Source organism: Vulpes lagopus, chromosome 12 (genome assembly GCF_018345385.1).
Source record: "Vulpes lagopus strain Blue_001 chromosome 12, ASM1834538v1, whole genome shotgun sequence".
NCBI classification, from domain to species: Eukaryota; Metazoa; Chordata; class Mammalia; order Carnivora; family Canidae; genus Vulpes; species Vulpes lagopus.
In genome coordinates this window covers 54,149,216-54,175,866 of record NC_054835.1, presented here as the reverse complement: position 1 = coordinate 54,175,866, position 26,651 = coordinate 54,149,216, and the positions used below count along the sequence as shown (strand labels likewise).

At 61.2% G+C, this 26,651-nt stretch overlaps 1 protein-coding gene across 1 annotated transcript; it reads right to left on the bottom strand.

The window, feature by feature from the left end:
* Positions 1 to 182: 182 nt before the first annotated feature.
* On the bottom strand, positions 183 to 26,448 carry KIF19 (kinesin family member 19). Its single transcript, XM_041723865.1, has 20 exons — positions 26,323 to 26,448; positions 24,423 to 24,503; positions 13,575 to 13,685; positions 12,831 to 12,918; positions 12,362 to 12,498; positions 11,159 to 11,284; positions 10,543 to 10,737; positions 9,127 to 9,273; positions 7,632 to 7,754; positions 6,045 to 6,210; positions 5,012 to 5,186; positions 4,676 to 4,874; positions 3,816 to 4,086; positions 3,588 to 3,709; positions 2,986 to 3,119; positions 2,622 to 2,727; positions 2,352 to 2,448; positions 1,406 to 1,803; positions 1,038 to 1,197; positions 183 to 802 (listed from the first exon to the last, which is right to left on the bottom strand). Exons 1-20 carry the CDS (start codon positions 26,359 to 26,361, stop codon positions 672 to 674), a joined length of 3,006 nt encoding a protein of 1,001 aa, XP_041579799.1. The 5' UTR covers positions 26,362 to 26,448; the 3' UTR covers positions 183 to 671.
* Positions 26,449 to 26,651: the final 203 nt, after the last annotated feature.

The following is a 26,651-nucleotide window of genomic DNA, read 5'->3' as shown; positions in this document are numbered from 1 at the left end:
ACCGGCTAGAGGAAAAACCCGTTCCCCCCGCCCCCCCACCAGGTGTTTGTAGGTTGGTGCAGTGTAACCAGCCACAGGGGGATGGGGTGTCGGGGAGGGAGGAGGAAGGCAGCTGGGTTGCCTCTTAATCAGTCATGGCCCCCCCTTACATTCCAGACAAGGTCTAGTTTCCAACACAACCATCAAGACCCAAATGGGATTTTATTGTTACACCGCCAAGTAACAAAACCAGATTCCCTCCTCTGCCCCAACCAGACTCTTCCGAAATGACTGTGGGCTCCTTCCCCAACCATCCGAGATGCCCTTGCCCCGGATGTGGGCTCAGGACCCCGTCCCACTAACAGCTCCCTTCCCCCTCCCATCTCCAAGGCTGAGTCCGGCCCCAGGTCTCTACAGGGTTTTGGCAACAGGGTTCTATCAGGGCTGGGAGGCCAGGAAGTCCTGTCATCCTGGCCATGCCTCCTGAGCTTACCTCCCTTCCCCAGTGGCACTGAAAGCATGGAGCTGCTGGGCAGACACCCTCATAATTCCTGGGTCTCAGGAGCCCCAGCTTTCTGAGAGCCTGAGCTCCTGCTCACAGGCGACCCCCATCTGCCCAGCCTCCATCTCCCATTTTCTGCTACACCCCATCCAGGCTTGGGGGCAGGAGGGCCGGTTCCAGACAGGACCCCTCAGGTATGCCGGAAGCGTCCGTCTTTGCCGTGGGTACTTGTGCCGTGAGCCAGGTGGGGCCCACGGGCAGCCCGTCGGGAAATACCAGCTGGGTTGGAGTGAACAGTGAGGGGTGAGGAGTCCCCAGGGCCTGCAACAGGGGAAGGGCCAGGAACAGGGGTTTAGGAATTCCTCTCACTCCCTCTTGGGTCACCCTGTGGCCTTGAATTCCCTGGGGGCACAACCCCAAGATGCCAGTCTCACAGATACTCCGTGAGAACCCGGTTTCCAGCAATGCGTAGCCATAGGGACGGGGAGCTCAACATGCCTCCTCCCTGGGCTGGCCAAGGGCTCCCGTCCCCATTCCTTCCTTGGGTGGTACTGACCTGTGCTCTGGCTTGGAGGGAGTTTGACCTTGGCCAAAGGCAGCATGACCTTCCCCAGATGCCGGGTACCAGGGGCTGGGTGTCCGCACACTGGCACCCTGTGATCCGAGACACTCTCCATGGGACGGGGCCCCAGGAGGTGTGTCTTGGGGCGGGAAAGCTGTGTGGGAGAACAGTGAGGTGAGTCGGGGCTCTATGGGATCTGCTACACGGATCTGCCTTGTATGCCCGCCCCCCTGCATGCCTCCTATGCCAGCCTGGGGGACAGGGACTGAAGGTGTCCTGGGGCCTCTGGAGGAATCCAGCCCCCAGGTTCCCATCCACAGCAAAGGGGCGCAGACACGTCATCCCCCAGTCTTTCGTCTCACCCCTTGCCCCGTGACCTCAAAGGACCGGGACCTCCGCTTCCTCCTCTTGGCCTCCAGCGACTCCTCCCGTTTCTTGCCCGGGCTTTTCTTCTGGCCCCGCATCCAGGGCCCGGTGCCGTCGCCACTGTGCCCGGCTGCCTGGGACGGGGCCTCGCCTGTGCTGCTAGACAGGTTGTCCTCACTGGCTGCGTGCTGCAGGGTGGGGCTGGGCGGCCGCTTGCAGGCCAGAGGGCCGGGTGGCTGCGAATCGTCAGCCTCGCTGGGCGAGTGCGGAGACAGGCTGCCGCGCTCCCGGGCAGGTGGCAGCAGGTGGCGCCCCTCGCTGCCCAAAGCCCGCGAGCGCCGCCGTGCAGCCTTCACCGAGATGCACTTGGTGCCGGTCAGGATCTCCTTCCTCTCTGCAGCGGGACAGAAGGAAGGAGCACGCAACCTGGGGTCAAGACCACATATCCCTCCCCCTCCCACAACCTCCACCCCCTCCTTCTCCTGACAATAAGGGAGGACACGAGCAGATCCAGAAGGCCTGGGTCCCAATTCCAGCCCTCGCTTGCTATTTAAGAAACTTGGGGCAAATTTCTGAGCTTTACCTTCACCTGTAACTGGGGATGGTGAAACTAACCCTGTAGGGTTACAGTGAGGACTAACTGAGAAAATGGGCTTCGGGGTGGGGATTCCATCTATATTTGCTCTTAGAATTACTACTGGATGGGAAGGGGGACAGGATCCTGAGTGCCATGTGCTCCCCATTCGGGCTTCTGATTGTGTCCTCAGCCCTCTGTGCGTCCTTGAGCAGGTGGCTAATCCTCTCTGGGCACTGGGGCCTCTGTATAGAATGGGTAGCTCCAAACGCTTGGGTGCATCCAGCAGCGCACAGGGCACGGACTGGGTGATCTGAACAGTTCAGATGCTGCTGGGCTCACGTTGACCGGGCTGGCAGGGGGCGCACCTTTGGAGGACAAGGGGATCTCCGACAGAGTCTCGCTGCTGTCAGGGGAAGAGTTGATCTGGCTGCTGGGGCTGACCAGGCTGTCCTGAGTGGGGGCCTGCAGGTGAAGTGGTTGAGAAGACAAAGGCATTGGACCCAACAGGGGCCTCGTGTCTTACTCAGCAGAGACAGCGGGGCCTCAGGGGTGAAGGCCATCTTGGGAAGGCTCCATCCCAACCATGGGGTGTCTGCCCTGTGCCCCCACCCCCGGCAGTGGCGCTCCGTGCTCACCTCCTGGGTCACCAGGCTGCCGATCTGGATGGGGGGTGGGGTGGGCACAGAGGAGCTCTTCACCTGCCAGGCTCGAGGACTGGCTTTGAACACGCGGTTGGCTTCACTGAGGTTGGCAGAGGAGGATGGCGGCTGTTGACTGGGCTGGACCCACTAAGGTCCCAACTCCACCCCAGGGTGGGGAGAACTGTTTGTGTGACTGGAGAGAGAACCTAGGGGTCCTGGCTCCAGACTCGTGCCACCTTCTCCCTTTCATTCCTGCCCCATGGACTTAGCCCCAAACTGGGTTGGCATCCCTGGGATACGGCTCAGCGGGTGGTGGCTCAGGCTGGCAGGACTGGCCGGAAGTGGTCTCTGGCCTCACCTCTCCGCGCTTAGGGGAGGGAGGATGCTGTCCTGCAGGCGCTGGACTTCAGAGATCAGCGTCTTCACATTCTCTGGGTCAGACTCTGGTGTCAGCGTGGTTCCTGCTGGGGTAATTTTGGGCAAGGAGCTGTCCTGGGGAGGGAAGGCGGCAGGGGGAGGACAGTCAGAAGACTTGGTCTTGGACCAGGTGACGGCAAAGGGTGACAAAGGCACGCAAGGCGACTAGGGCCTAGGTGTGGGAGAGGAGAGCAGTGGGTTTGTATTCTGGCTCACAGGGGATAAACTGGGGTCTGCTAGGCATCCCCAGTAGCACCGCCTGATGACCTGGTCTCCTGGGGGGCCATTTGTGATCGCTCAGATAACCAATCCTGACCTTCAGACTCTGGGTAGGGACAAGTGCCAGAGAAGAATGACCTGGGACAGGCACCTTACTCGGGTGAGGCTTTGGGCGGGGTGAGAAGGAAGGAGGGCTAAGTCCCTGGGGTGCCAGCCAGCCTGGTCCCATCCGCACCCCAGCGACCTGCAGGCATTGCCTGGGGCATGCCCCCCTCCATCCCTACCTGTGCTCATACCCGTGCCCAGGCCTGCCCACGCTCCCACCTGCAGGGCCCTGGAGGCCACCCGGTCCATGATGGTGGCCCGCTCCAGGCTGCCCTCCTCCAGCTCCCGCAGGTACACTTCATACAGCTCCTCCAGGTGCTGCGGGACGGCCAGGTTGTAGTCTGGGGGGGCGGGGTGGAGAGAGGGAGGGGCAGGGCTCAGCGCGGGCCCCGGGTCCCTCCCCGGGCCTCGGGGGCCCCTGGGTGGCTCGGGGCGCCCGGGGCCTACCGTCGATGACCTGGCGCTGGCCTTGGATGATCTCGTCGCAGAGGCTGCGGTGCTGCTCCAGGCGGCGCACGGCCTCGCGGCGGTGGCGGAGCGCGCCGTCCCGGAGCAGCGCGTGCGACTGCATCTCCGTGTTCTCCACCTCGAGCTCGTGCACCCGGCACAGCAGGCTGAGCACCTGGCGCTGCTCCTCCGAGCCGATGCGCCGCGGCAGCGTCTCCTCCAGGCGCCGGCCCCGCGCGCGCAGCTCCCGGCAGCGCTGCTCCAGCGCCAGCTGGGGGCCGGGGTGGGGGGTCAGCGCCGGGGCTGGTCCTAACCCCCACACCAGACCCCTCCAGCCCCCGAGCACCCTCCAGGCTGAAGCCCCATTCTGAGCCTAACCCTCAAACCTTCGTCTTGGGCCCTGCAACCAGGGGCTGACCCCAAATGGCCCCTCTGGACACACTTTCTGGCCACCCTGAAACCATCTGCCCCTGGAATCAGCTCCAGGGATACCGGCCCGACCCCAGCCCCTCTGACCCCCTCAGGGCTCATCATGGCCCCCCAAAAGCCCCTGGTTTGCGTATGCTCCAGAACAGAAAGAAAATATCCATTATCTGGAAAAACCCTAATTAAAATACTGACTACCACTTTTTTTTTTGAGTTCTTGGTATGCAAAAGGCATTGATTTAATCTCCCCAATAACCCCACCAGGACTACTCCCATTTTGTAGATGAGGAAGCGAGTCACAAAGGAGGAATCTAGCAAGCTCACAGAGGATCTGAGGCCTGAGCTCCCAGGTCTGAGTCCTCCCGCACCCCACCCCTAGCCCCTTCTGGCCTGGGCCTCTCAGGCCATTCCCTCCTGCCCCCAGACCCAGGCACCTTCTGCTTCCTCAGCTTCTTCTGCTCCCCCACCAGAGCGGCAATGCTCTCCCGGGCCGAGGCCACCTCTGGGGGCTCCAGGGTGTCTGGCTGGTCATCACCCGTGTCCGAGTCCTTCTCGCTGTCATCCTTGGTGTAGGATTCCTTCCGCTGCTCCTCCCGCCATTTGAGCGCCCTGCGGGACTTCTCGTGCTCCCAGCTGCCGCAGCCCCACCCCAGGGAGGCAGGGGAGTCAGGCCGCGGGGTGGGGGGCATAGCGTGCGGCTACAGCTCCCAGCCCCTCTGTCCCAGGCCCCAGAGTGGGACGTGGGCGGCCCCGGGGCAGGGGGTACTTACCCAGCAATGGTGAGCAGGTGGCGGGAGGTGTCAATCTGGACCTCCATGGCGTGATTCTCCAGCTCCAGCAGGCGTCTCCGCACGTCCATCTGCTCCTGGAAAGCGCTGATAAGCTGCTCCCGCAGCTGTCCCATCTCGGCCTGCTCACCCTGCGCACTGTGCAGTTGGACCTCGGCTGCCCAGAGGATGCGGAAGTCAGTGGAGGCAGGAGGGTCAGGCCAGGAAGGTCTATTTGGGGCCTGCCCTTATCCCTTTCCTCTTCTTCTTCTTCTTTTTTTTTTTTTTTAAGATTTAATTTATTTATTCTTGAGAGACACACACAGAGAAGCAGAGACAGGCAGAGGGAGAAGCAGGCTCCTTGCAGGGAGCCCGATGCGGGACCAAATCCCCGGACCCCGGGATCATGGCCAGAGCCAACGGCAGGCGCTCAACCTCTGAGCCACCCAGGCGTCCCCCTCTTCCCTTTCTTCCCAAACTACTTCCTGTCTGACCAACTCCTCTCAAAAGACCCCCTAGATTATTACTACTTCCTCCCACACCCCATTTCCAAATGGAGTCTTCAGGCTGCAGCCCAAGGGGGACTCTCAGCTCCTCTGCATGAACTGGGCTTCCACTAGCCCTTATAGCACCAACTATAAAAAGGTGCCCCTTAGACACTTGTCCTCTGTTGGAAAACCATCAAAGCAAAGACAAATCTACAAGAGAAAGGTACCCGTTCCGCTGGGCACAGCCTCGCAGCCCTGAGAGTGGGCCCCCGCCCGCCGCAGCTGAACGCTCACATGTGTCTCACTTGTGTGATCTCATCTAATCTTAATTAATGTTAAATCTCTGGGACAGAGATCACCATTCTATCTGACCCTTGAAGGACAGAAGGCGCAGAGCGGCTGAGTGATTAGCCCAAGGCTACCTGCCCAGAAAAAGCCTGAGCCTGAGCCTGAGCCCCTGAGCAATCTGAGACAGGCTAGGAGGGCTGCCCGAGATGGGCTCCCACAAACGCAGACCCCCCCCCCCGCCCCGCTCCCGCCACACACACCTTGGATGTGGCGAATGTCACCCCGCTCCAGCCGGCCCTGGGCCGGACCCCGCCCACCCTGCTCATCGATCTTGCATTTGAGCCTCTGGATCTCGCCCCGAAGGTCCGAGATGATGCTGGTGTATTGGGCGATGTGGTAGGAGACGTTGAGCAGGTTCTGCTTCACCTGTGGGGGCACAGCGGGGAGGGCAGAGCAGGTCCAGTCACCCCGGATGCTGGGGCCAGCCTGCCGTGTCTTCTCTTTCTCTCCCCCCGCCTAACCCGGCTTCCAACCCCACAACCTATCACACTCCATGCCTCTACCGGACCCAGACTCCTAAAATGCTGCTTCCTCTGCTCATCAACCTTCAGTGACTCCCTACTGCCTGGGAGGAATGCTCTAATTCCTTCACCTGGACCCACCACTCAGTTTCTACCTTAAAATTTTTTATTTATTTAATTTAGAGATAGAGAGAACATGCATGAGCCAGGGGAGGTGCAGAGGGAGAGGGAGAGAATCTCAAGCAGACTCCACGCTGAGCGGGGAGCGCCATGTGGGGCTAGATCCCACAACCCTGACATCAAGACCTGAGCTGAAATCAGGACTGAGCCACCAGGGCACTCCTCTCAGTTTTCATTTGATCACTGCTCCATCGGGAACGTTCTGCTCTGGTTGACGAATTGTCCTGTTGTCCCCACTCCTATCACAGACACCATCTCCTTCCTGCCCTTGAAACCACACGCTTACTGCTACCCACCTCTTCTAGAATGTCCTCCCCATCCTTCAGAGTCCCACTTGCAGTCCCCAAAAAGCTCCACCAGGTCCTGCCACCCCATCTCCTCATTCCTTCGCTGTCTCAGCACCTGCTGTTGGCATCACTTGCCACTATTAATAATATTCTGAACCATCAATGAATTGTTTCAGGGACAGGCCTCCTCCACCCGTTGAGTTTCCGGAGCGCTGGGGTAACACACAAAGCCCCTGGGACGGTGGCTGTGAAGTGTCGTGTTGCAGGAGTGTTGCTAAGTTCTATCTGGCGTGTGTCCATTCCCACCTTTTCACACACATGGCTTGAGAGAGGCTTCCGGGGGTCCTAATGCCTTTGCCCGAGGGTGACAATGTGGGCTCGGGAGGCAGGCAGGGCCACTTCTATAGGGTCTCAGTGCCATCCATCACTGCCCAGCTGGGAAGTCACTTAACTTCCTTTAGCCTCGAATCCTTCAACTTGGAGATGGGAGTGTAGGGAGTCGGGCCTCGCTCAAGGAGCAAAGGAGGGGACGCAGGGAAGCGCTCAGAATCATGATGGCCTGACAGTTAGATTGGGGGCTTTGAAAATGTCAATGTCTGAATGGGCAACTGGAAAGGAAAACTGAGGCTGGCAGGGGATGGGGCGGGGGGCATTCAAGTGACCTTGAACAAGGTGGAGGGGACCCTCGGGAGCAGTGGGCTTCCGGCAGGTGCACAGGCTTCCTGGCAGGCGGGAAAAGGCACGGGGTGACACGGGGCTGGGGAAGGAGGCCAGTGCCTCGGTGGCCGGCTCCAGAGGGTGGGGTGGGGTGGCAGGGAGCCCTCCGGGGCCCGCATCTTGGCTCAGGAAGGGCCCTCACCCTGGTCTTGATGTTCTTGGCCCGGCCGGCGTAGGTCAGGGTGTTCCGGGACTCCTCGAAGGCGCTGCTGGCGGGGCTGATGTGTGCGATCATCACGGTGCGGCTGTTCCCGCCCAGGGAATCCTGGGTGGCAGGGAGGGTGGGCTGCGGTGGGCCCGGGCCCGCCTCCCCAGGGTCCAGCCATCCCCCTCTCCTTCTGTCCCTCCTTCCACTTCTGGTTTCTGTTCCAAATTTCCATTTGAAACTTTCCAGTCTCCGACCCGGGTCAGCCCTCACCCCCCCCCCCACCCGTCGCTTTCCCTTTCCCTCCCTTCATACAAGAGAATGAGAAAAGGCAGCAGCCGTGGCAGCTGGGAACCCGAGTGGAAAGGTGTCCTGTGGGCTCCCTCTCTCATCACCTCTAGCCTCTCAAGTGACCCCAGGCCCCCCATTTCTGACTGCTGATGGCACTGCCCTTTCGGCCGGAGTGAGGGAAGGGGGACAGGGGCCCCGGGCATGAAGGTTGAATGTGGTCTCGTTCCATATGAAGAGCCCTGGGGATGGAGGAGGGGAGGGGAGTGGGGGTGGGAGGTGGGGATCCCCGACTCCCACCCCGAGTTAGCAGCACAGTGACCTCAGGCAAGCTCTTCACTTCCCTAATGCTTGGCTTCCTTGCTTTTTAAAAGGGCAGCAATCATGCCACCGTCCCACCTCCCAGCTTGTGGGTGCCCTGGTGGTGGTGGGCTGGTGGCGGGCTGGGGTGATGCTGCAGTTATACGGGGGCCACAGACTCTGTCTTCCAGCACGTACTACCGTGGGCCCTGGGGAAGGCTACTTAACCCCTTTGCGCTTAGTTTTCTTGTCTGTAAATGGAAATAGTATTTCCCCGACGGCCGAGGTTGCTTCAGGAAGAAGGGAGCTAGTCTAGTTGGGTGAGGTCCAGCCAGGGGCAGGTCCCCAGACAGCAGACACTCTGATCCATGAGGCTGACGACCACTGGAACCCCCAAATCCAGGCAGGTCTTGGTCCCCTCAGACCTGCAGCCCTTGGGGGGGGGTGTCAGGTGCTGCGCCTTTCCTTCCCTGCTGCCCACTCTTGGGTCAGGGTCACCTCGTAAAATTTGAGTGTCAGATAAACAATGAATGCTTTTTTAAAGTATAAGTATATCCCAAATGTTGTGTGGGACATACTTATGCTGAAACAAATTCTGTTGTCTATCTGAAATTCAGCTGTAGCTAGGTGGCCGTTATTTTTTAAGATTTTACTTATTTATTTGAGAGAGAGAGAGGGAGAGTGAGCATGAGCGGGGGTGGGAAGGGGCAGAGGGAGAGGGAGAAGCAGACTCTCCGCGGAGCAGGGAGCTCAACTCGGGGCTCTATCCCAGGACCCTGAGATCATGACCTGAGCCAACGGCAGACACTTCACGGACTGAGCCACCCCGGCGCCCTGTATTTTTATTTGCTCAATCTGGCAGCCCCACTCCGGGTGCCCAGCGCCCCGGCCCGTGCAGCGGTACCTTCAGGAGCCGGGTGAGCTTGCTGTCCCGATAGTTGATGTACTTGTTGCTGCTCTTGTCGCTCAGCGCGTTGATGCAGTTGCCCAGCGCCAGCAGCGAGCGGTTGATGTGGGCGCCCTCCTTCATGCGCTGCCCTCGGTTCTGCGTCTGCGGGGTGAGCGGGGGCAGGGGACGGGCTTCACCGCCGCCCGGGGGACCCTGGGCCAAGGCGCCTCCCTCTCCCTTGGGGCTCGGAAATGTGGCGGTGACGGAGGGCCTGGTCTCGCCCTCCTCCCAGGGGTCATCAAGGGCATTCGAGAAGGTGGGAGAACAGGAAGGCCTCTGAAGAGTGAGGGACGGAAGGCTTCTGAGGACCGTTGAGAGTCTGGCTCTTTGTCTCCCCCCCGGGGTGACTGGCCCCAGGGCCCCAAGAATGACACGGCAGGAGGCTGAGGCTTCCCTGGTGGTGGCACCTGGCTCCAGGGGAAGGAGGGAAGTGTGTGAGTGTGTGTGTGTTGGGGGGGGGCAGAGAGAGAATGTGAGGGAATGAGTGTGTGTGTGGAAGAAAGAATGTGTGTGTGAGTGTGTAGGGAAATGAGTGTGCGAGCACACGAGTGTACGTGTGTGCTGGGTTCCTGTCCTTTCCTTGGGCCCACGGGGACAGTGTCAAGGCCGAGGAGGAGGCTCTGCTCAAAGCTGCCTGGCTCTCAGAGCTGGGGCCTCGGGGCACCCCCCCCCCACCGCTGCTCCGCTGTGTCCCTCCCGGAAGGCCTTCCTGGGAGAGAGGGGTGTGCTTCCTGAACCCCCCTGTTTAAACCTAATCCCACATGCTCGAACATGAAATCTCCCTGGCCGCTGGCCTGTCCCTGGCATTTGCTAGCAGTGACATCACCTGGACTCATCACTGGGGGGACCGTGAAACCTCCCGGTTTGCCCGAAGGAGGGGGACCCGGGCCTACCCAGTGGGGGGCACCGTTGGGACGGGGACCCCCTCCCCCAGGCCACAGAGCCAGGTAAGCAGGGCTTAGCGGCAGGGCCAGACAAATGCTCTGAGAACTGGCGATGGGCCTTCCTCTCTCCTCAACGTGGCAGGCAGGGCCCCCTGAGTCGGAGGGTCGTCTCCCCTATCCCAGCTCCTCATCTGGACCCACGTACCCTCATTCCCGCTGACCTCCTCCAGGGCCACCAGTCCTTCCTGGAGAAACCCTCCTCATCCCCGGCCCTGTCCTACAAACAGTGGGGTACCCCCTTCCCCTCCTGTTCCTCTGTGACACTCCTCAGTCCCTTACCAGGCTCTCCCCCCCCCCCCCCCCCCCCCCCCCCCCCCCGCCCAGGATGGCTCCCGGCCCATCTCCTGGGGAGCAAGGAGGTCAGCACCCCTGCCCTCTCCCCAACCCCCCAGAACATTCTCCCCGGTCTGGGGGGAGCTGACCTCACCTGGGAGGCACGCTCAGAGCCCGCCAGGTCAATCATGAACAGGCGGCCCTGCCGCACCTCCTGCAGAACGTTCTTGACCCGGCTGCGCTGGCGCACAGCCACCTGGAGCACGGCGTGGGAGCGAGAGGACGTCTGGTTGGCAGCCGTGGGCTCCTGGGTCCTTTGCCGGTTCCCCTTCATCAGCAGCTGCATGATCTGGGTGCGCAGTGGGTGGGGAGGACAGCACTGTTGGGGGACCACGGGGTTGCCCCCACGCCCTGCATCTTGGAGGCTGGGGTGGGCCAGTCTGGAGGCTGGTTGCCTATTATGGCCCGCCCTGGGGTCAGCGCAACAGGGGCACAGGGGCAGGGGGCATGGGGGCGGGATCCTCTGTGTCTGTCCCAGCCCCTGCTCCAGCCCACCCTGCCCCAGCCTCAGTCCCCGCCCTGGCCTCAGCCTCCCCCCTCTCTGGCCCCGCCCCAGTCCCTCCCCTGGCCCCTGCCCCTGCCCCAGCCCCTGCCTGGGGCCCTGTCCTAGCTGAGGGGGTAGTGACTCCCTGGCTGCAGTCCTCTGTCCCCTCCTGCCCCACAGGACAGAATGTCCCTCTCCACTGCTCCGCTGGCTGCACAAGACTTGCCTCTTTGGCATTGATAGTGGAGACCTCGGTGATCCCAGCCACCTGGATCACCCCTTTGGAGTCCTCTCTCAGCTCTAGGTACCCCAGGGCGGGGTTCAGCAGGTCCCGGATCATCTCATTGTAGATCTGAGGGGCCGGCCGGGGGAGGGGCGGGGGACAGGTGTTACCAGGAGCCTAAGGGCTGGAGGTCCAGACAGGGACCAGATCCCCATCCGTCTTGAGCGAGAAGGGGACAGGCGCTGCCACATTCTGAGCCCCAGCCTGGGAGCTCCGGGCTCCTCCCAGAGAAACTCTGGTTAAGGACAAAGACCCCGTCCTTTCTATGGGCTGGGGGGTCAGGGGCCTTTAGCATCTACAGGGAAACCCTGGGCGGCCAGAACCCAGGATTCAGGAAGCTTCAGGACCAGGTAGGATCCCCTTTGCAGGCAGGCCAGGCGCTGAGCAGAAGAGGGGGACCTGACCGATGGCCAGCCCTGCTTGTTGCTAGGCAACCCTTCCACTACTTCTCCGCGCACCGCCCCCCCTCCCCCCTGCCAGGTGCATCTCGATGGCTGAGTCAACACCTGCTGGCTGAGGCTGCAACGCTTCCCTGCCCTTCCTGAGCTGTCACCCAGGAGATCATCAGCTCCCACAGGGAGTCGGGGCAGCCAGGAGCCAGGCGCCCCTGGCGTGTCTGCTTCTTCTGTCCCCTGCACGCTGTCCCCTGGCTGCCTGGTGGTGGCTCTCCCCGAGCTGTGGCCGGGTATAAAGGCCGGCATGTTCAGGCCTTCCCGGGTATGTGGGTCTCACCTGTCCCCATGCACACGGTGCCTGGAGATGGCGTGGCAGGGCTCACACCATTTGGGGAAGGGGCCCTTGGTGATGGCGAGGGGCTAAGCCATCCGGGAGGGTGGCTGAACGCTTTGCTTAGGGTCAAGGCTACTTTGAGGTGTGGCATGATGGCTAGGGCTTGGATTTCTTATTTTATTTTATTATTTTATATTTTATTTCATTTTATTTTATTATTTTATTTTATTTTTTTCAGGGCTTGGCTTTCAAGCTCTAGGATCCTGAGTTTGAATCCCTGCCCCCTCGCTAACTGGCTGATGTTGGCCTAGTGGTATAACCTCTCTGGACCTCAGATTTTTGCAGAGTGGGGCCAACGACATGTGTATGGCTGTCCAAGGGGCCTCTTGCCTAAGCTGCAGTCAAGGGAGGGCTCACCTCCAGGTAGGACATGGACACCTCATACTCCATGTCGTTGCTGGTCTCCTCAATGGCACGGAAGAGGTCATTGAGGGTCCGAACGTAGATGCCAGGCTCGTGGTCTGTGCCCAGCATGGTGTAGGTTTTCCCACAGCCTGGGGCAGAACAAGGTGGTGGGTGAGTGGGGTGGGGGTCGGAAGCGTGGCTTTGCTGGACAGGGGCTCCTGGCAAACCTGGGTCCATCCTCAAGCCTGGGAACCCCCCGAAAATGGCCAGGGAGGCAGGGGGCGGGGAGGCTGGCGTTCTTGACTGGGGAAGGGGCCTCTGGGGTCAGAGGGCCCTGTGGGCGTTTGGATCAGCACAATCCTTGATTCCCCAACCTCAGCTGGGGCCAGAGTAGTTCCCTGATGGAGGCCAAGGGGGCTTGGTCCTCCAGGGGACGGATGGGGCATGCAGTCTTGTCCCACGGGCTGGGCCCCTCCGTCACCTGTGGGGCCATAAGCAAAGACAGTGGCATTGTAGCCTGAGATGACGCCGTCGATGAGGCTCTTGGTAGTGGCCTGATACACCATCTCCTGCCGGGAAGAGCAGACCCGTCAGGGGCCCGGGGTACAGGCAGGGCAGAGCTCGCATACCGACTGGCGTGTCCTGGGCCCCAGCTCGGCAGCTTCTGTTTCTGGGGCTCTCAGCCCGAGGAGAAGCAGGGGTGGGGAGTGGAGGCTGGGGGGTCTCTGCTTTCGCCCCATGGGGGACACCAGCCTGAGAAAGAGCTCAGGACACCTGAGACACCTGCTCCCTACCCCACCCTGCCCCGACGACGCATTACATCTGCTCCTGGGAGCATCCCCCAGATGGCCAAGACAGGGGTCCCTGGGAGGGTGTCAGCTTCCCCGAGTCTCTGCTCCCTGCACCAGATGGGCTTCATGCACCCTCCTCTGCTCCCGTGGGGGCCAGCCCGGGGGTGTGGCAGGTGGGTGCCCACGGAGGGTGGCTTCCGCACACCGACTCAGATGTGTTGGTGCAGGAGGCTGGGCGCAAGCCATGCAGGCACGGGCACATTTGTGCGCATGGGGCCCCGGGAGAGTGGGAAGCCAGAGAGCGAGCAGTGGAGGGAAGGCTGAGGGTCAGTGGCAGGTCCCCTGCGGGCTCTGTCCTGGGTGGGGGGGGATGGGAGGGAGAACAAGGTTGGAGAGAGGCTCCTGTACGTCCCTAGGCCCAGACCCTCCCTCACCTGGGTGGCAGTGAAGTCAAAGGCCACGTCAAACAGGTAGGACTTCTCCCGGGAACGGTGTGCCCGCAGGACGTCGTCAGGGTCCTCCATCGGGTCCATGAGAACCACCATCTGCAAAAGGCCCCGAGGGGCCTCTGGCTGTCATCAGGGAGCCATGGCCTCACATTGAGGTCATAGGTCCCCGAGCCCAAGCCCAGCCCTGCCCCATCCGCTCCTGGGTGTCTGATCTGGGTGCCTGGCTCTGGATGCCCCAAGGGGAAACCTCCTAACACCTAACATTGCCCCAAGGATGCTGAGAGGGCCATGAGGGACCTGAGGGGCCCTTCCTCTAATTGTGACACCACGCCCGTGTACCTCTACTGAAGGGGGAGGAACAGCAACAAAGGCTTCCATTTATTACATATTTATTGTGTGTCGGGACCTGCTTTAAGCCCTTTGGACACATAGACTTGCTCAACCCCCCACTCCAAGGCCAGGCGGTGAGGACCATAATCATTCCCATCTACAGATGAGGACATGGGACCCAGAGAAGTCACCTGTCTAAGCTCACGTACCAGCAGGTGGGGGAACCAGGACTCAAAACCCGGGATCTGGGTTCAAAGCCTGCAGCCCCTTCCCCACTTCTGTGCGGCACCTGAGACCCTCCCTGCCTCACCCCTCTGCACCCTGCCCTCAGTCAGCAGGGAGACCCAGGGGTGGAGCAAAGAGCCACTGACTGCTGGGTGACGGGGGCGAGGAAAGCACGCTGGGCTTGGGGACTGTCCACTGGTGTCAGAGAGGGCGGCGTGGGGTGACTTATCAATGGCCCCTGCAGCCTTGAGCCTGAGCTGGGGGTGGGAGCAGGGGCCCAGGGTTGGAAGCTAGGATGATGCTACAGGTTGGCCATCCCTGGGCTCCCCTCCCTGCCGGGTAGGGGCATCTATGCTCTGTATGCATGTGGGGGTGGGGGGCGCTGGGAGGATACACAAGGGACCTCACCAGGCTCCTCTTCTGCTCCAAGGTAATCAAGGGACCTATTTTCCAGAACAATCTCCAAGCCTGCTCCACACCCAGCTCCACTCTGCCCTTCCCTTGACCCGAGTGTCCTGCGTGTGCTAAGCCCAGTCTTGGACTCTGAGGGAAGGAGCGGAGGAAGGAGGCTGGGTCTTGGCCAGAGGTTCTTGGCCTGGGGAAGGAGGAGAGACTATGCCCAGACTCACGAAAATGCCAGAAGACATTCAAAGATGCGTGGGAGGGCTGGAGCCAGGGGGGATTTAGGACAAGGTGGGAGAGTAAGTCAGGGCAAGATCCGCATGCCCATGCTACCCTTGTTAGCAGAGTGGCCTTGAGTGGGCACTTTAACTGCCCGGGCCTGGGTCTCTTCCTCTGCCAGACGGGCCTGCAGGGCTATGGCGAGCCCATGAGATGATGTGTGTGGCGTGTGTGGGCATAGCACGGGGCATATGCTAAGTGCCCAAGGGTCTTCATTCAAGGGGATGTGAGGAGGGACAGCGGGGATGATGCAGGTGACACCCCCCCCCGTCACTGAGGAGGGGGCCACCGGGATGCCACGGGTTCTGGGCCTGCCTGAGTCCCCTGGGGAGCTGAGCCGCCAGGTTGGGTCCCTGTCCTCCTCGGGCGCCCCACACCTCCTTGGGGTGCCGCCTGAGAGGCAGTTCTGTGTTCGGGAGCACCCAGGCTCATGCTGGAGAGCAAGGGCAAAACAAGTCCCAGCTGTGCTCCGGGGCCGATGGTGGTCGCAGGCGCCCTCCGCTCCCAGTTCCCACTGGGTGGTTAAGAGGGAGGGAGTGGGCACCTTCACACTCAGCCCCTCATCCTGGCACGTAATAATAATAGCTCATCTTCACCCACCGCTTTCAAATGAATTTGTAATTATTACCCTCAGATGGTGACACTGGGACCCAAAGTCACATAGTTAAGGAATGGTGGGGCCAGGACTGGAGCCCTGGAAGCCTGGCTCCTGGGCTCCCTCCCCACCATTGTGAACCTTTCAATGCTCCTTCTGCTCCCTCGGGGGCCTTGCAGGGTGGGGTGTCATGGTGGGAGGGTGTCCCCCTGCCAAGTGAGGCCTCAGCACCCACTACGCCCACCAGCCCTACCTAATGTGACTCTGGTGATGAGATGCTGACCAAAGAGGCAAACTGAGTCCCAACAGAGGACAGGCACTGAGGAGGATGGGCTGTCCTAGTGCCATCCTAGGTTGCACAGACCATGACAGAGCTCCCATCCTGGGCCGGTGACAGCCCTGAAAAGGGCTCGAGAACAGACAAGGCACAAGGGGCAATCACCCCGAGTGACAGACGGGGCTGACAGTGAGGTAGCCGGAGGCCAGCCTGGAGGCCAGCCCGGCTCCATACCTTTGGGAGATCCACAGTGGGTCCCTCTGGGGGCAGCCCCTTCAAGTGCCAGGATTTAGAAGGTCCCGTCCTGGAAGGGCCACAGCTTGGGACTCCCACCAGACTCCTCACAGCACTTAGGTGTGCGCTGATGTCAACTCCCTGCCCCTTCAGTACCTGGATGCTGGCAGTAGGTACACACCCGTGCTCACTGCACGTAGACTAGTCTGACTCTGGGGATCCCAGCAGGGCCCTCTCCGGGGATTCTCATGGAGGAGGGAGGACAGAGTAGGTAAGGCATCTCCCCCAGGAGGCCCAGCCTCGGTAGTTTCACCTAGAAGTCTCATCCAACCAGGTAATTTCAGGTAGACCAGGTGGCAGGGGTGGGGTGTGGAGTAAAGCTCCAGATGGGCTGGGCAGGGGTTTTGTGCAGGGAAAGAATGAGGTCGCTGACTTGGCCTGCTCGCAGCTTGCCAGAGGCTGGGTGGCCACAGGGAGGTGAGTGCAGGGCGTCTGGTCCCGCACTGTTACGTGGAGTGCCCACCTGTCCCCAGCCACCTCCTCAGGGCTTCAGCCCCAATGCCCTGCCAGCCTCCTCCAGGATCCGGTTCCCATCTCAGGCCCCAAAGCCAGCAGCATAAGCTCTGATCAAGTTTCAGACCCCAATGAAGACAGAGCCGCCTACAAGTCCCCTGGCATGGGTCCCAGTGGGGTGCAGCAGGAACCTGACCAGCCGAGCCAGCTCTCAGCCCTGAGGCGCCAGCGCTCCTGCTGCCGCGGGGAGGGCCGGCCGGCCGAGGGGCACCCTCCGGGGGCCTGCGGTGCAGGGGGGAGGTGAGCAGCATGCACAGATGCTCATCACCCACCGATCACCTTCCAACAGCCTCCGGGCACTGCCGAGTTCAAGGCACCCCGGACATTTGGTTCCTTTGCTGTCCGGGCTCCTGAATCAGTACATTGTCAGCACAGCTGCCGTGACCCCTCTTAAAGAGGTCTTTGTCTGGGTCTCCATCTGCCTGGGCCCCAGCCCACGCCACCCCCCTCCCGAGCATCACCCCCATCCCTGTCCACTTGGCCGCACAACGGAGTCCCTGTGCCCCTCGGCCAGGTGAACTGGAGCTGAGCCGCGGAGGGCTGGGGAAGGGGAGCTCCGGGCTGCCGCCCCAGAGAGCCGCACAGGGCGCGCAGGGCAGGGGGGCCCTGTGTATACAGGCCATAAGGGAGAGGTGGTGTCCCCATGGCTGACTCGACAGGAGGCAGAGTGTAGGGAGGGCCACTGATCCTGCCTTACGGCTATGGAAGGCTTCCTGGAAGAGGTGGTGCCAGCACGGAGTCTTAAAGGATCAGCAGGCCTTGGCAGAGAGATGGGAGGGGAGGGGAACATTCTAGAGAAAAGCGTGAGCAAGGCCATGGGGTGAGACGCAGGCTGTGGGCATCGGTTCTCGGCTCGGAAATCTCAAGGGGGTTCTTGTGAGACATGCAGGGTTGCGGGGAGCGCTCAGGGCCTTTCCCTCCTGTCCTCACTCATAGGATCTCCAGAGCATGAGCCCAAGATGGCCATAGAGGCGAGCCACGTGCTGTCCCCTGTGCAGCCTCCAACGCACCCCCTAAATGTCACCCTGGCCGGCGCCCAGCGTATGCCTGAGGAATGTTTGCTGAATAAAGCTGCCTTTGGGGGAGCTCTGTGTGTGCCGGGCGCGGTGCTAAGTGCTTTGCACACGTTTTCCCGGACACTCCCAGCATCCCTCGCTGTGATGGGGAATCGGATTGCTGATATCCCAAAGTTGCACTTGCCAAGCTCAGAGCTGGTCCCAGGATCCGGGCTCCCCCGAGCACCAGGCCACCCACCACCCCTGCCTCCCGAGTGAAGGAGCGGAGCAAAAGCAGCCTGGCTGGGCGAATGCCCACCCGCTATGCGTCGAACTGTGGCCTCCCCAGATTCAAACGTTGAAGTTCTAACCCCTCAGAACCTCAGAACGTGACTTTATTTGGAGACGGGGTCACTGCAGATGTAACCGGTTAAGATGAGGTCGCTCTGGAGTAGTGGGGGCCCTAAACCCAGTACGACCGCTGTCCTTCTGGAAAGGCCGAGTTTGGACACAGACACGTGTCGCGGGAAGAGGACCTGAAGGGACACCGGGACAAGACGGCCGTCTGCCAGCCGAGCAGGGAGGCCTGGACGCATCCTCGGGGCCCTCAGAAGGAGCCGACCCTTTGGGCTTTCCGGCCTCCGGGATGGTGGGAGAATCGACTTCTGTGGTTAAAGTCGTTTCGTCTGTGGTATTTCGTTATTTTGGTCTTGCAAAGTGTGCCATTACCCGAGGCAGCCTCACCCGCCGCAGGGAGGGGGGTGCGGTCTGTCGGAACCTGGCCCCTCCCTCAGCCCTGAGGTGGCCCTCACCTTCACGATCCCCGGGTCATCCTCTTTCCCGCCCATGGCAGGCCGGCCACCTGCCCCTGGGAGGCTCGGCGGGGACATGGATCACACAGCGTCCACACGGGCCTCCCAACGCTGGCGAGAGGGCAGGAGGCAGGGCCAGGAGCGGGGAAGGCGGGCTCTGCTCCCCAAGTTCCAGGCTTCCAGGCTCAGCAGAGGCCCCCCTGCCTCCCTCTCAGACCTGCTCTTAATTCAGGGCAGATTTTGCCTTTTCCACGGTTCCAGACATTGAGTCTGGAAGCCCAAGATCCATGGGGCAGGACGGGGCCTCGGGCTAGCGGGCGGATGTGTGTAAACTCTGTCCCCGTGTAGACCGGGCTCCTCCCCAGCATCTCCTAGGTGAGAAATACCTCGGACAAAGAGTAACACGGGTTCTTCCGGCTACGCGCCACTAAGCTGCCTGCGCTCTGCTCAGCGTTGCAGTTTTAATTGGCTTCTTCCCGGCCTCTAGGTGGTGAGACGCAGGCCAGGGTTGCTCAGTCCTGGCACTACTGACACTCGGGACAGGCTCGCTCTTAGGGGACCTGTCCTGGGCACTGCAGGCCACGTAGCAGCATCACTGGCCATCAGGTGCCAGTAACACAACTTCCTCCCAGCTGTGGCATAGCCAAATGTCCCCTGGAGGGCAAGAATCAGCACCCCCCCCGCCCCCCGCCCCGCCACTGAAAACCTCTGACCTACATCATTCCTCCTCAAGCCTTCGAGACCGGCAGTGGAGATCTCCAAGGAAAGGGGTGCCATAAATCGGGTTGGGGGGTCAACACTGCTGGGTGACCTTGCGGAGACGACATCACCTCTCTGGGCCTCAAGTTCTTTCCAGTTAGAAGTTGGGGAGGGCCGACAGGGCCATCGCCTTGAGAGAAGAGCTCACACCAACACAACCAGCCTACTCAGGAAGCCCCAGCTGAGAGGCAGACCCTGGGAAGGCCCCAATCTGGGAGATTCCAGCTCCAGTCCAGGGAGCCCGGCAAGCAGCCCCATTATTCTCAGGGTGTAAACACGCCAGGGCAAGACTGAAGCTGACTCGAGGTGGGTAGCGCCCTTGTGAGGCTGCTTCTGGATTTTTGTTTGCTGTTTCTTTAAGAAGGAGAATTTGTTGCTGGTCGGGTTTCTAGTTGTAAGGGTACCATCCTGGGAGCGCTCTCAAGAATGGAGACTTTGAACCCAAGAAGGCTGTCCCCTTCCGGCTAGGCAGAAAGGATGGGAGGGGAGCCTGCCGAGCTCATAAAGCCACCACGGCCCAGCTGGCTGCTCAGCACAGAGCCACACCTGCCCAGGCCCCCACCTGCCTACAGGACTCTGGGGGGCCTGAGGCCCAGGATGAGGGGAGGCCTCACCTGGAGGGTGTAGAGAGGGCTGCATCCGTCATGGCTTGCAAACACCTCCATTGGAGTCCCCCAGGGACCCTGCAAGAGGCCGACCCCCAGGCACTGCCCAGAGTCGCTGAATCAGCATCTCTGGGGAAGCAGCCACATGCAGCTGCTTCTTGACCTAGCACCTGCCTCGCACCCATCCAGTCACTAGGTGTGAGGATCCTACATCCTGGCAGCCTTATTCCCAACGGCCAAGAAGTGGGAAACAACCCGAACACCCATCACCTGATGAGGGGCCAACAAAATGGGGTGCATCCATCCCCGTGGGATGTCATCCAGCCTCAAAAAGGAAGAAAGTGCCGACACCTGGGGAGTGGGGAATGGGGGCCACCCTTGAGAACATGATGCTCAGTGACAGAGCCAGACACAAAGGACCACAGAATGCAAGATTCCATTTATATGAAGCGTCCAGAATTGGCGGATGCATAAAGATGGAAAGTAGATGAGTGGTTGGCTGGGGCAGGGAGAGGCCGGGGAGATGGTTGGGGAGAGGGTTGGTGGGGGGGCACATGGTAGAGAACCCTCAGATCCCTTCCCAGTCACTCCCTGCCAGGCTTAGCTCTTTGGGGCAACAGGGCCGAGAAGCACCCGGAGGATGGGTGGGTAGGGAAGGGGGCTGAAGGTGGGCGCCCCCCACAGCACTCATGTGTGACCCTTGGCATCTGTCACCCTACACTTTCTTTCTCTTTCGCAGGAGCTGTGCCTGTGGCTGGGCTCTTCCTGCTATGATCTCCTGTAAGCCTCCCAAAGCTCTCGCGCAGTGTGGAGCAGATTCTTAATGCCCAGTCTTCCAACGAGGACAAAGAGGCTGGAGGCTGGCCAGGACCTGAGGGCCTGGGCGTGGCTCCTCGGACAGGACCCCAGGAGCCCAGGGGTGACAGTGGGACTTGGAGCAGACAAAGGCTAATTAGGGGATTACACATATTGTCGGTGACTTAAATCCTGTAGGCAAACCACCTGGAAGGCAGGGAGGAGGGCCAGCAGGCTGTGGGCTAGGTTGGAGGAGGGGACCGGGAGGGAGGATGTAGAGCTTCTCCTACCCGGGATCTCGTGGGCCCCAGCAGCCTCTCGGCTTGCACCTGCTGTCTCTTCGCGGTCGTCGATGGCATCCCCGAGGGGCCTGGGGTCAGGGTCCAGCCCCGCTCAGGTGCTAGTAGAAGACCGAGCTCCTACCGACAGTATTCCAGGAACACATGGGTGGGGAGGTGACCATTAGGGGACCGTTGGGGTGAGAGCTCTGACACAGGAGGCGGGCCAAGTGTCACTTACCTCTAGGCTGGAAGCCATCCCGTATTTCAGCCCTTACATAAACTACCATCTATTAGACCCCTACTGTGTGCCACGCGCTTGGAAGCACTGTGCATACATTAGCCCACAAAAACCTCCGAAGGTCTTATGATTCTGGTGCTGGATTGCAAGGGGGACCCTAAGACCACAAGCCTGCCAAGGCCCCCAGACCATCCCCTTTACGAATCTCCACCCTCACTCCAGCCTCCCCAGAATCCAGGCACACTGGCCTCCTATCCCCGGAGCACACTTTGCCTGTGGGAGTGTCCACCTCTGCAGAGCCTTGTTGCTACAACCTGAGCATCTCCAGAACAATGCCTAGCTCTGAGGGAGGCTGTCCTAGGACCCCTCATGGTGGCCCAAGCCAAGTCGGTCCACCTTTCCCAACTCAGAACCCACTGCGAACCCACGATGGGTGGGCCTTGGCAGCATGGCTCTCTGCTGACCACCAGGACCGACAGTGGCCCCTGGGCTGCTCTGCTCAGCGGCTCCTCTCACCCCCAGGCCCGCGACGGCAACATCCGGGGAAAGGTAACTCACCCAACACAGAGGGGAGGCAGAGCCCAGAATCCCAGGCTAGAAGAATCTGGGTCGGGGAGCTCCTTTGTGGCACTGAGCCACATGGACCAAGGTGGTCACGAGCAAGAGTGCAATGGAAAGCGGCAGGTACAGGGCAACTTCATCCCAGCCACACGTCTGCTTCAGAGGATGCAGGGCACCGTGAGGCCGCTTGGGCCCTCCTGCATCTTGGCTAGGAAGAGACTCTGTGGCCATGGTGTCCTGGGGATGCTCCCAAGGTCCCCCCCCATCGGCCCTCCAGGCTCCAGACCTCAGGTGGAAGGAACAGCGCTACTCGGTCAGCGAAGGCAACGGAGCCTGCATCCCTGAAACCCCCTCAGGGTCGGAGACGCAGGCTGGGAGGGTCAGGCCTGCAGACACACTGTGGGGGTCACCGGAGAAGGACAGAAGCCTGGGGGTGGGAAATGGGGTCAGAGAGGAAGGCAAGGCAAGTGGGCCGTCCCTCTGGCCTCTCGGACCCCTGTGTCCCCCCTCCTGCTTTCCAGGGCCCTATTTGTCAGTGGAGGGATGGCAGGGTTTTAGGAGGTTCCCAGCCTGCCACGTGCTGTGGCTATTCCAAAAACGCAGGCCAGGCAAGCCCTCTTCGAACCCCGTGGGGACAGGAGGCGCTCGAGGCCAGAAGCCCAGCACTTTCCCTGCAGGCCCCGGAGTCTGTGCTGATAGCCTCGAGCCCATACTGCTCAGAGGAGCCTCCCTGCATCTCTAAGCTGACAAAGGAGCAGCCCTGTTAGGACTGCCCAGCCCAGAACCTTCTTAGAGATACTGCTTGGCCTGATTGGGCGGGACCCTCCCTCTCTGCTCACAAGGACAGAAAGGAGCCAGTGTGTGGCGTGTGTGGGCACACAATGGGCTGCGCCCTAGAGAGTGCTTCCATCAACGCCAGTTAATATCCATCAGCCCCCACTCCGGCCGGGAGCCAGGAGCAGCCCAGAAAGAGAACCATCATTGTCCCAGCCCCGAGGACCTGATATTCTGGGGGACAAGTTGGACAAACAGGGAGTGGCCCCTGCCTGGAAGGAGGTTTCTGGCTCATCAGGCCCCTCTCATGGGCCAACCCAGCAGCTCTGGGGAGAATTCGGCCGCTAATTGATGCTGTCCACTCACAGCTATTTACTCCTACTGGGTGCCAGGTACCAGGGAAGCACCAAGCAGGCAGTAACCCACAAAGACCTTCTAGAGAGGTCCTTACGGTGGCAGATGAGGCGGGTGAGGCTCCTAGAAGCAACCTGTCCAACGCCACACGGCTGGCAGTGACAGGACCTACCCCGCACCAGTCAGGTGTACTCACCCTCCTCCAGCCAGGCCTACCCAGGAGCCAGACAGGGTCCTCCCAGCCACCCCCTGCTTTCTCCGAGGTCTCTGAGGAAGGCTACCCTTCCCCAAGAGTGAACAGAGGAGGGGCACCTGGGCGGCTCTGTCCATTAAGGGAGCCGACTCTTGGTTTTGGCTCAGGCCCTGATCTCAGAGTCCTGAGATTGAGCCCCCCATCAGGCTCTGTGCTCAGCATGTAGTCTGCTTGTCCCTCTCCCTCTCCTCCTCCTCCTCCTCCTTTCTCTCTCACAATCTCTATCTCTCATTAAAAAAAAAAATCTTTCAAAAAAAAGTGGCCAGAGGAAGAGGAAATCAGGAGGCCGGTGAGCCCGGGCTCTGCTGTGCCCATCGGAGCTGAAGGAAGAGGCAGGGGTGGGCACCCGTCCTTAGGGGAGCCCAGAGGCACGCGGGCATGCAGGCTGGCTGGCCTGCCTCCAGCTCACGTCTCACGGCCCTTGGGCTTCCCGAGTCCAGCCCGCCGGGCCCAGCAGGTGCCCACTTGGGCCCTTCGCTGTACGGCGCAGTGCCGCCTCGATGAGCCCCGACAGTCAGGAGAAGCCAGCAGCAGCCGCTGAGCCGTCCCCACCTCTGTTCCCACCCCCACCCCGGCACCTGCACCCTCACCTGCTTACCCAAACGGACCTCCTGGCCGTGGTCTAAGGGTGCGCAGTCTGGCCCCTGCCACATCCCCCGTCGGCCCTCTCCTGCTTGAGCCACACCGGCCTTTGCTGTCACCCTTTGCCTTTGCACGTGCTATGGCCTCTGGCTGAAAGGTCTCCCTTCGCGCACATCCAAAGTACCCTTCGCCTCTCCTGCTTTGCCTCGAGCACCATCTCCTGAGGGAGCCCTCCCCAACCTCTGACCTCTGCGCTGGGCCAGAGTCCGGGCCCAGGACCACACATGCATTTCTCCACCGGCCTCTTTGGGGTTAATTCTTCGATTAGCATTTTGTCGCCCTGTATGGGACCCTAAGGTACCGGAGGAAGGGCAGGGTCTTTTCTGCTCTCTGTGGTTTCCAGCTCCGAGCCCTGCCCCAGTGTGTTCTGGGTACTTGGTAAAGATTTGCCTCCTGTGCGGACATACGTGGGACTCGCCCTGCCCACCTCATCACAGCGACATGAGGACCAGGAGAACAACCAGATATCCAAAGACTTCACGAAACCCAAACAGTCTTTGCAAAACATGAACCGGGTGTAGGCTTGAGCTCTAGACCACGTCGGGCCCATGGAAGGTATGTGAAATTTTTATGGCTGGATTGGGGAGCACAGCCCCTCCCTCCACCGCACACACTAGGGAAGCTTTCAGCTCTCCTTGGATCAATCTGGGAAGGCTTCCTGGAAGAAGAACCCTGGCTTTCTTGACAGTGTCATCAATGACACAACTAAGGGTTCAGTGGATGGAGGAAGGGTGATGCTGCAAGCCACAGGGGACCCTCCTGCCCCACCCGGTGAGCAGGTGCCTGCCCTGCCAGGTGTGAGCAGACCTCTGCCCTGCCCTTTCGGCTCCCGGCCACAGCCCCGGGTACCTGCTCGTCCACTTTATGGGCGATGAGCGTGGCTCCTTCCTCCAGCTCTGCCACGCTGATGGGCCGGACCCGGAGTGCCACCTAGGAGGGAAGGCACATCCCCGAGATTAGAAGGAGAGGGCCGGGCTGGGCAGACGGAGGGACGAGAGGACCCCGGGATTTCCCTGGGCAAGCCCCCTGGGCGCTCCCCTGTGCGGCCATCCCAGGCCACCTTGGTCTTAAGGAAAACGCAGTGGTTCAAGGCCACCGCTGGCGGGGAGGGGAGCGGGTCCACGGCAGGTGGGCACCGTGTGAGTCTCTGAATTTCCCCGGGAGCCCAGGCCCCAGGGGAGAGAGTTGTCTGCTCCTCCAGCCTGCATCAGTCACACGCCCAAATAAAGCACCTGCAGCTCCCCAGGGCTTTGAACCTGGAGCCTGGGCACTGGAGCAGCCCCGGTTGGTGGCAGGCCGGGGCCGGGGCTGGGCCACGGAGCTTCACCTTGATGTCCTTACAACCCGTGACCGTGTTCCTACCCAGCACAGCACCATGGGGTGCTCCCTCCTCTCCCCAGTCTCCAGCCAGTAAGAGCTGGTGGGTCTTCATCCTGTGCATGCGTCTCAGGATGAGACCCAGAGAACAAGGGGGTGCATTTCTTCTGCCGGCCAAGGGGAAATGCCTGCTGGGTATCACTGATGGACCCTCACGCCAAGTAAGAACATCACCCTCCGAGGGACCTCTGCTGTCTGCTAGATCATCTTTACGGGCGGCCTCCTTGGCCAAACCCCACACCCCACGAGTGGGAGAGGGAGGATCCTCCTTCCCTGCCCTGGGGGGATGGAGGCCATGCAGGCCAAGGCAGCCATTTTCAAGAGGCACATTCTAAACTGCCAGAGAGAATATTCCAGAGCCTGGGGCTTTCTTGGGGCTGTGGTCAAACTCCTCTTTGGAGCCATAAATTTACCCTGTAGAGGCAGGGTGTCTGGGGGCGGCATTATCCTGCAGTTGCATTGTCACCCACCTGCTGGTGACGAGGCCCTCCCTTCCAAGGCCTTGGGAGTTAGGGTATGGGCCACCCCAGGGTGAGGGAGGGGAGGGGCAGTGACCTTGGGGTCACTGAGCCTCCCCCTCGTTGCTTTGACATGGCACTGCTGATAATCGGGAGTCTGTCTTTTTTTTTTTTTTTTTTAAGTAGATTCCACACCCAGCATGGAGCCCAACACGGGACTTGAACTCACAACCCCAAATTCAAGACCTGGACTGAGAGCAAGAGTCAGATGCTTAACTGACTGAGCCGTCCAGGCACCGCCAGGGGTCTGTATTCAGTCGCTACTTGCTCCGGAGACCCTCACTCACACCTCATCTGCCCCAGCCCCCAGGGCTCAGGGAGGCGGTGCGTCTTGGTTGCTTCCACACTTCTCTGAAATACTGGACAGCATCTGGGCTGCACCCCAGTAACCAGCCTCTCTCAACCCCATGCCAGCAGCTCTGGCACCTGGGGGGGGAGGGGGACTCCTGTCTGCCCACCTCTGATTCCCAATCCCTTTAAGCTCCAGACCCCACAGGGCTAGGGGAAACTCCCGCTTTCCGGCGCTGCCCCTGGCTTTTCTAGATCAGAGAGCAGTCTCGCCCCAGAGACCCCTCTGCTCAAGCTTTGGGGTTTGGGGGGGTCCCCTGGTGGGAAGGTGTAAAGGGAGAGTGTGGGGTTGGAGCCCCGCTGCCTTCAGGCATCAGCTGTGATACCTTCCTTCTTGGCATCCAGGACTTGGGGAAAGTTGCTCTGGACAGTCCCCCCCCCTCCAGCTCCCTCCTGCACCCCCGACCCTCGAGTCCTCTTAGCGGGGGGCCAGGGCACAGGGCTGCTGTGACTGTGCAGGGTCAGAGCTATGGATGGGGGCGAGGAGGAGGTCGTCGGGGTCTCACCATGAGCTGCTGGTCCTTGGAGTCCCCGCTGTCCTTCATGCTTGCGGCGGGTGGAGGGGCTCAGGCGGCGACAGCGGGCATGGCCGAGCCCCGCCGCGGGTCCCTGGCAGCCCGGCTGCACCGCCGCTGCCTGACAACCCGAAACCAACAACGCGCCCGCGGCCAAGGGCGCCGACCGGGGGCGGGGCAAGGGGAGGGCCCCGACGGCGCCTCCCGCCCCTGCGCCCCCGCCCCCCGCGCTGCAGCCGACAGTGGCCGCCTCCGCCGGGGAGGCGCCGAGCCTGCGCTGCTCCCGGGCCGCTGCCCGCGCGTCCTTCCCGCCCTCGGGG

What these genes read in the sequence shown, in the direction of transcription:
- KIF19 (XM_041723865.1), bottom strand. Translation starts at nt 26,361, where the DNA reads ATGAAGGACAGCGGGGACTCCAAGGACCAGCAGCTCATG. An exon ending in CCAAGAACATCAAGACCAGG is followed by an intron (nt 6,211 to 7,631) that starts GTGAGGGCCCTT and finishes GTGCCCCCACAG; the next exon opens with GTGAAGCAGAACCTGCTCAA. An exon ending in CCCTCCAAGCCAGAGCACAG is followed by an intron (nt 803 to 1,037) that starts GTCAGTACCACC and finishes CCCCTGTTGCAG; the next exon opens with GCCCTGGGGACTCCTCACCC.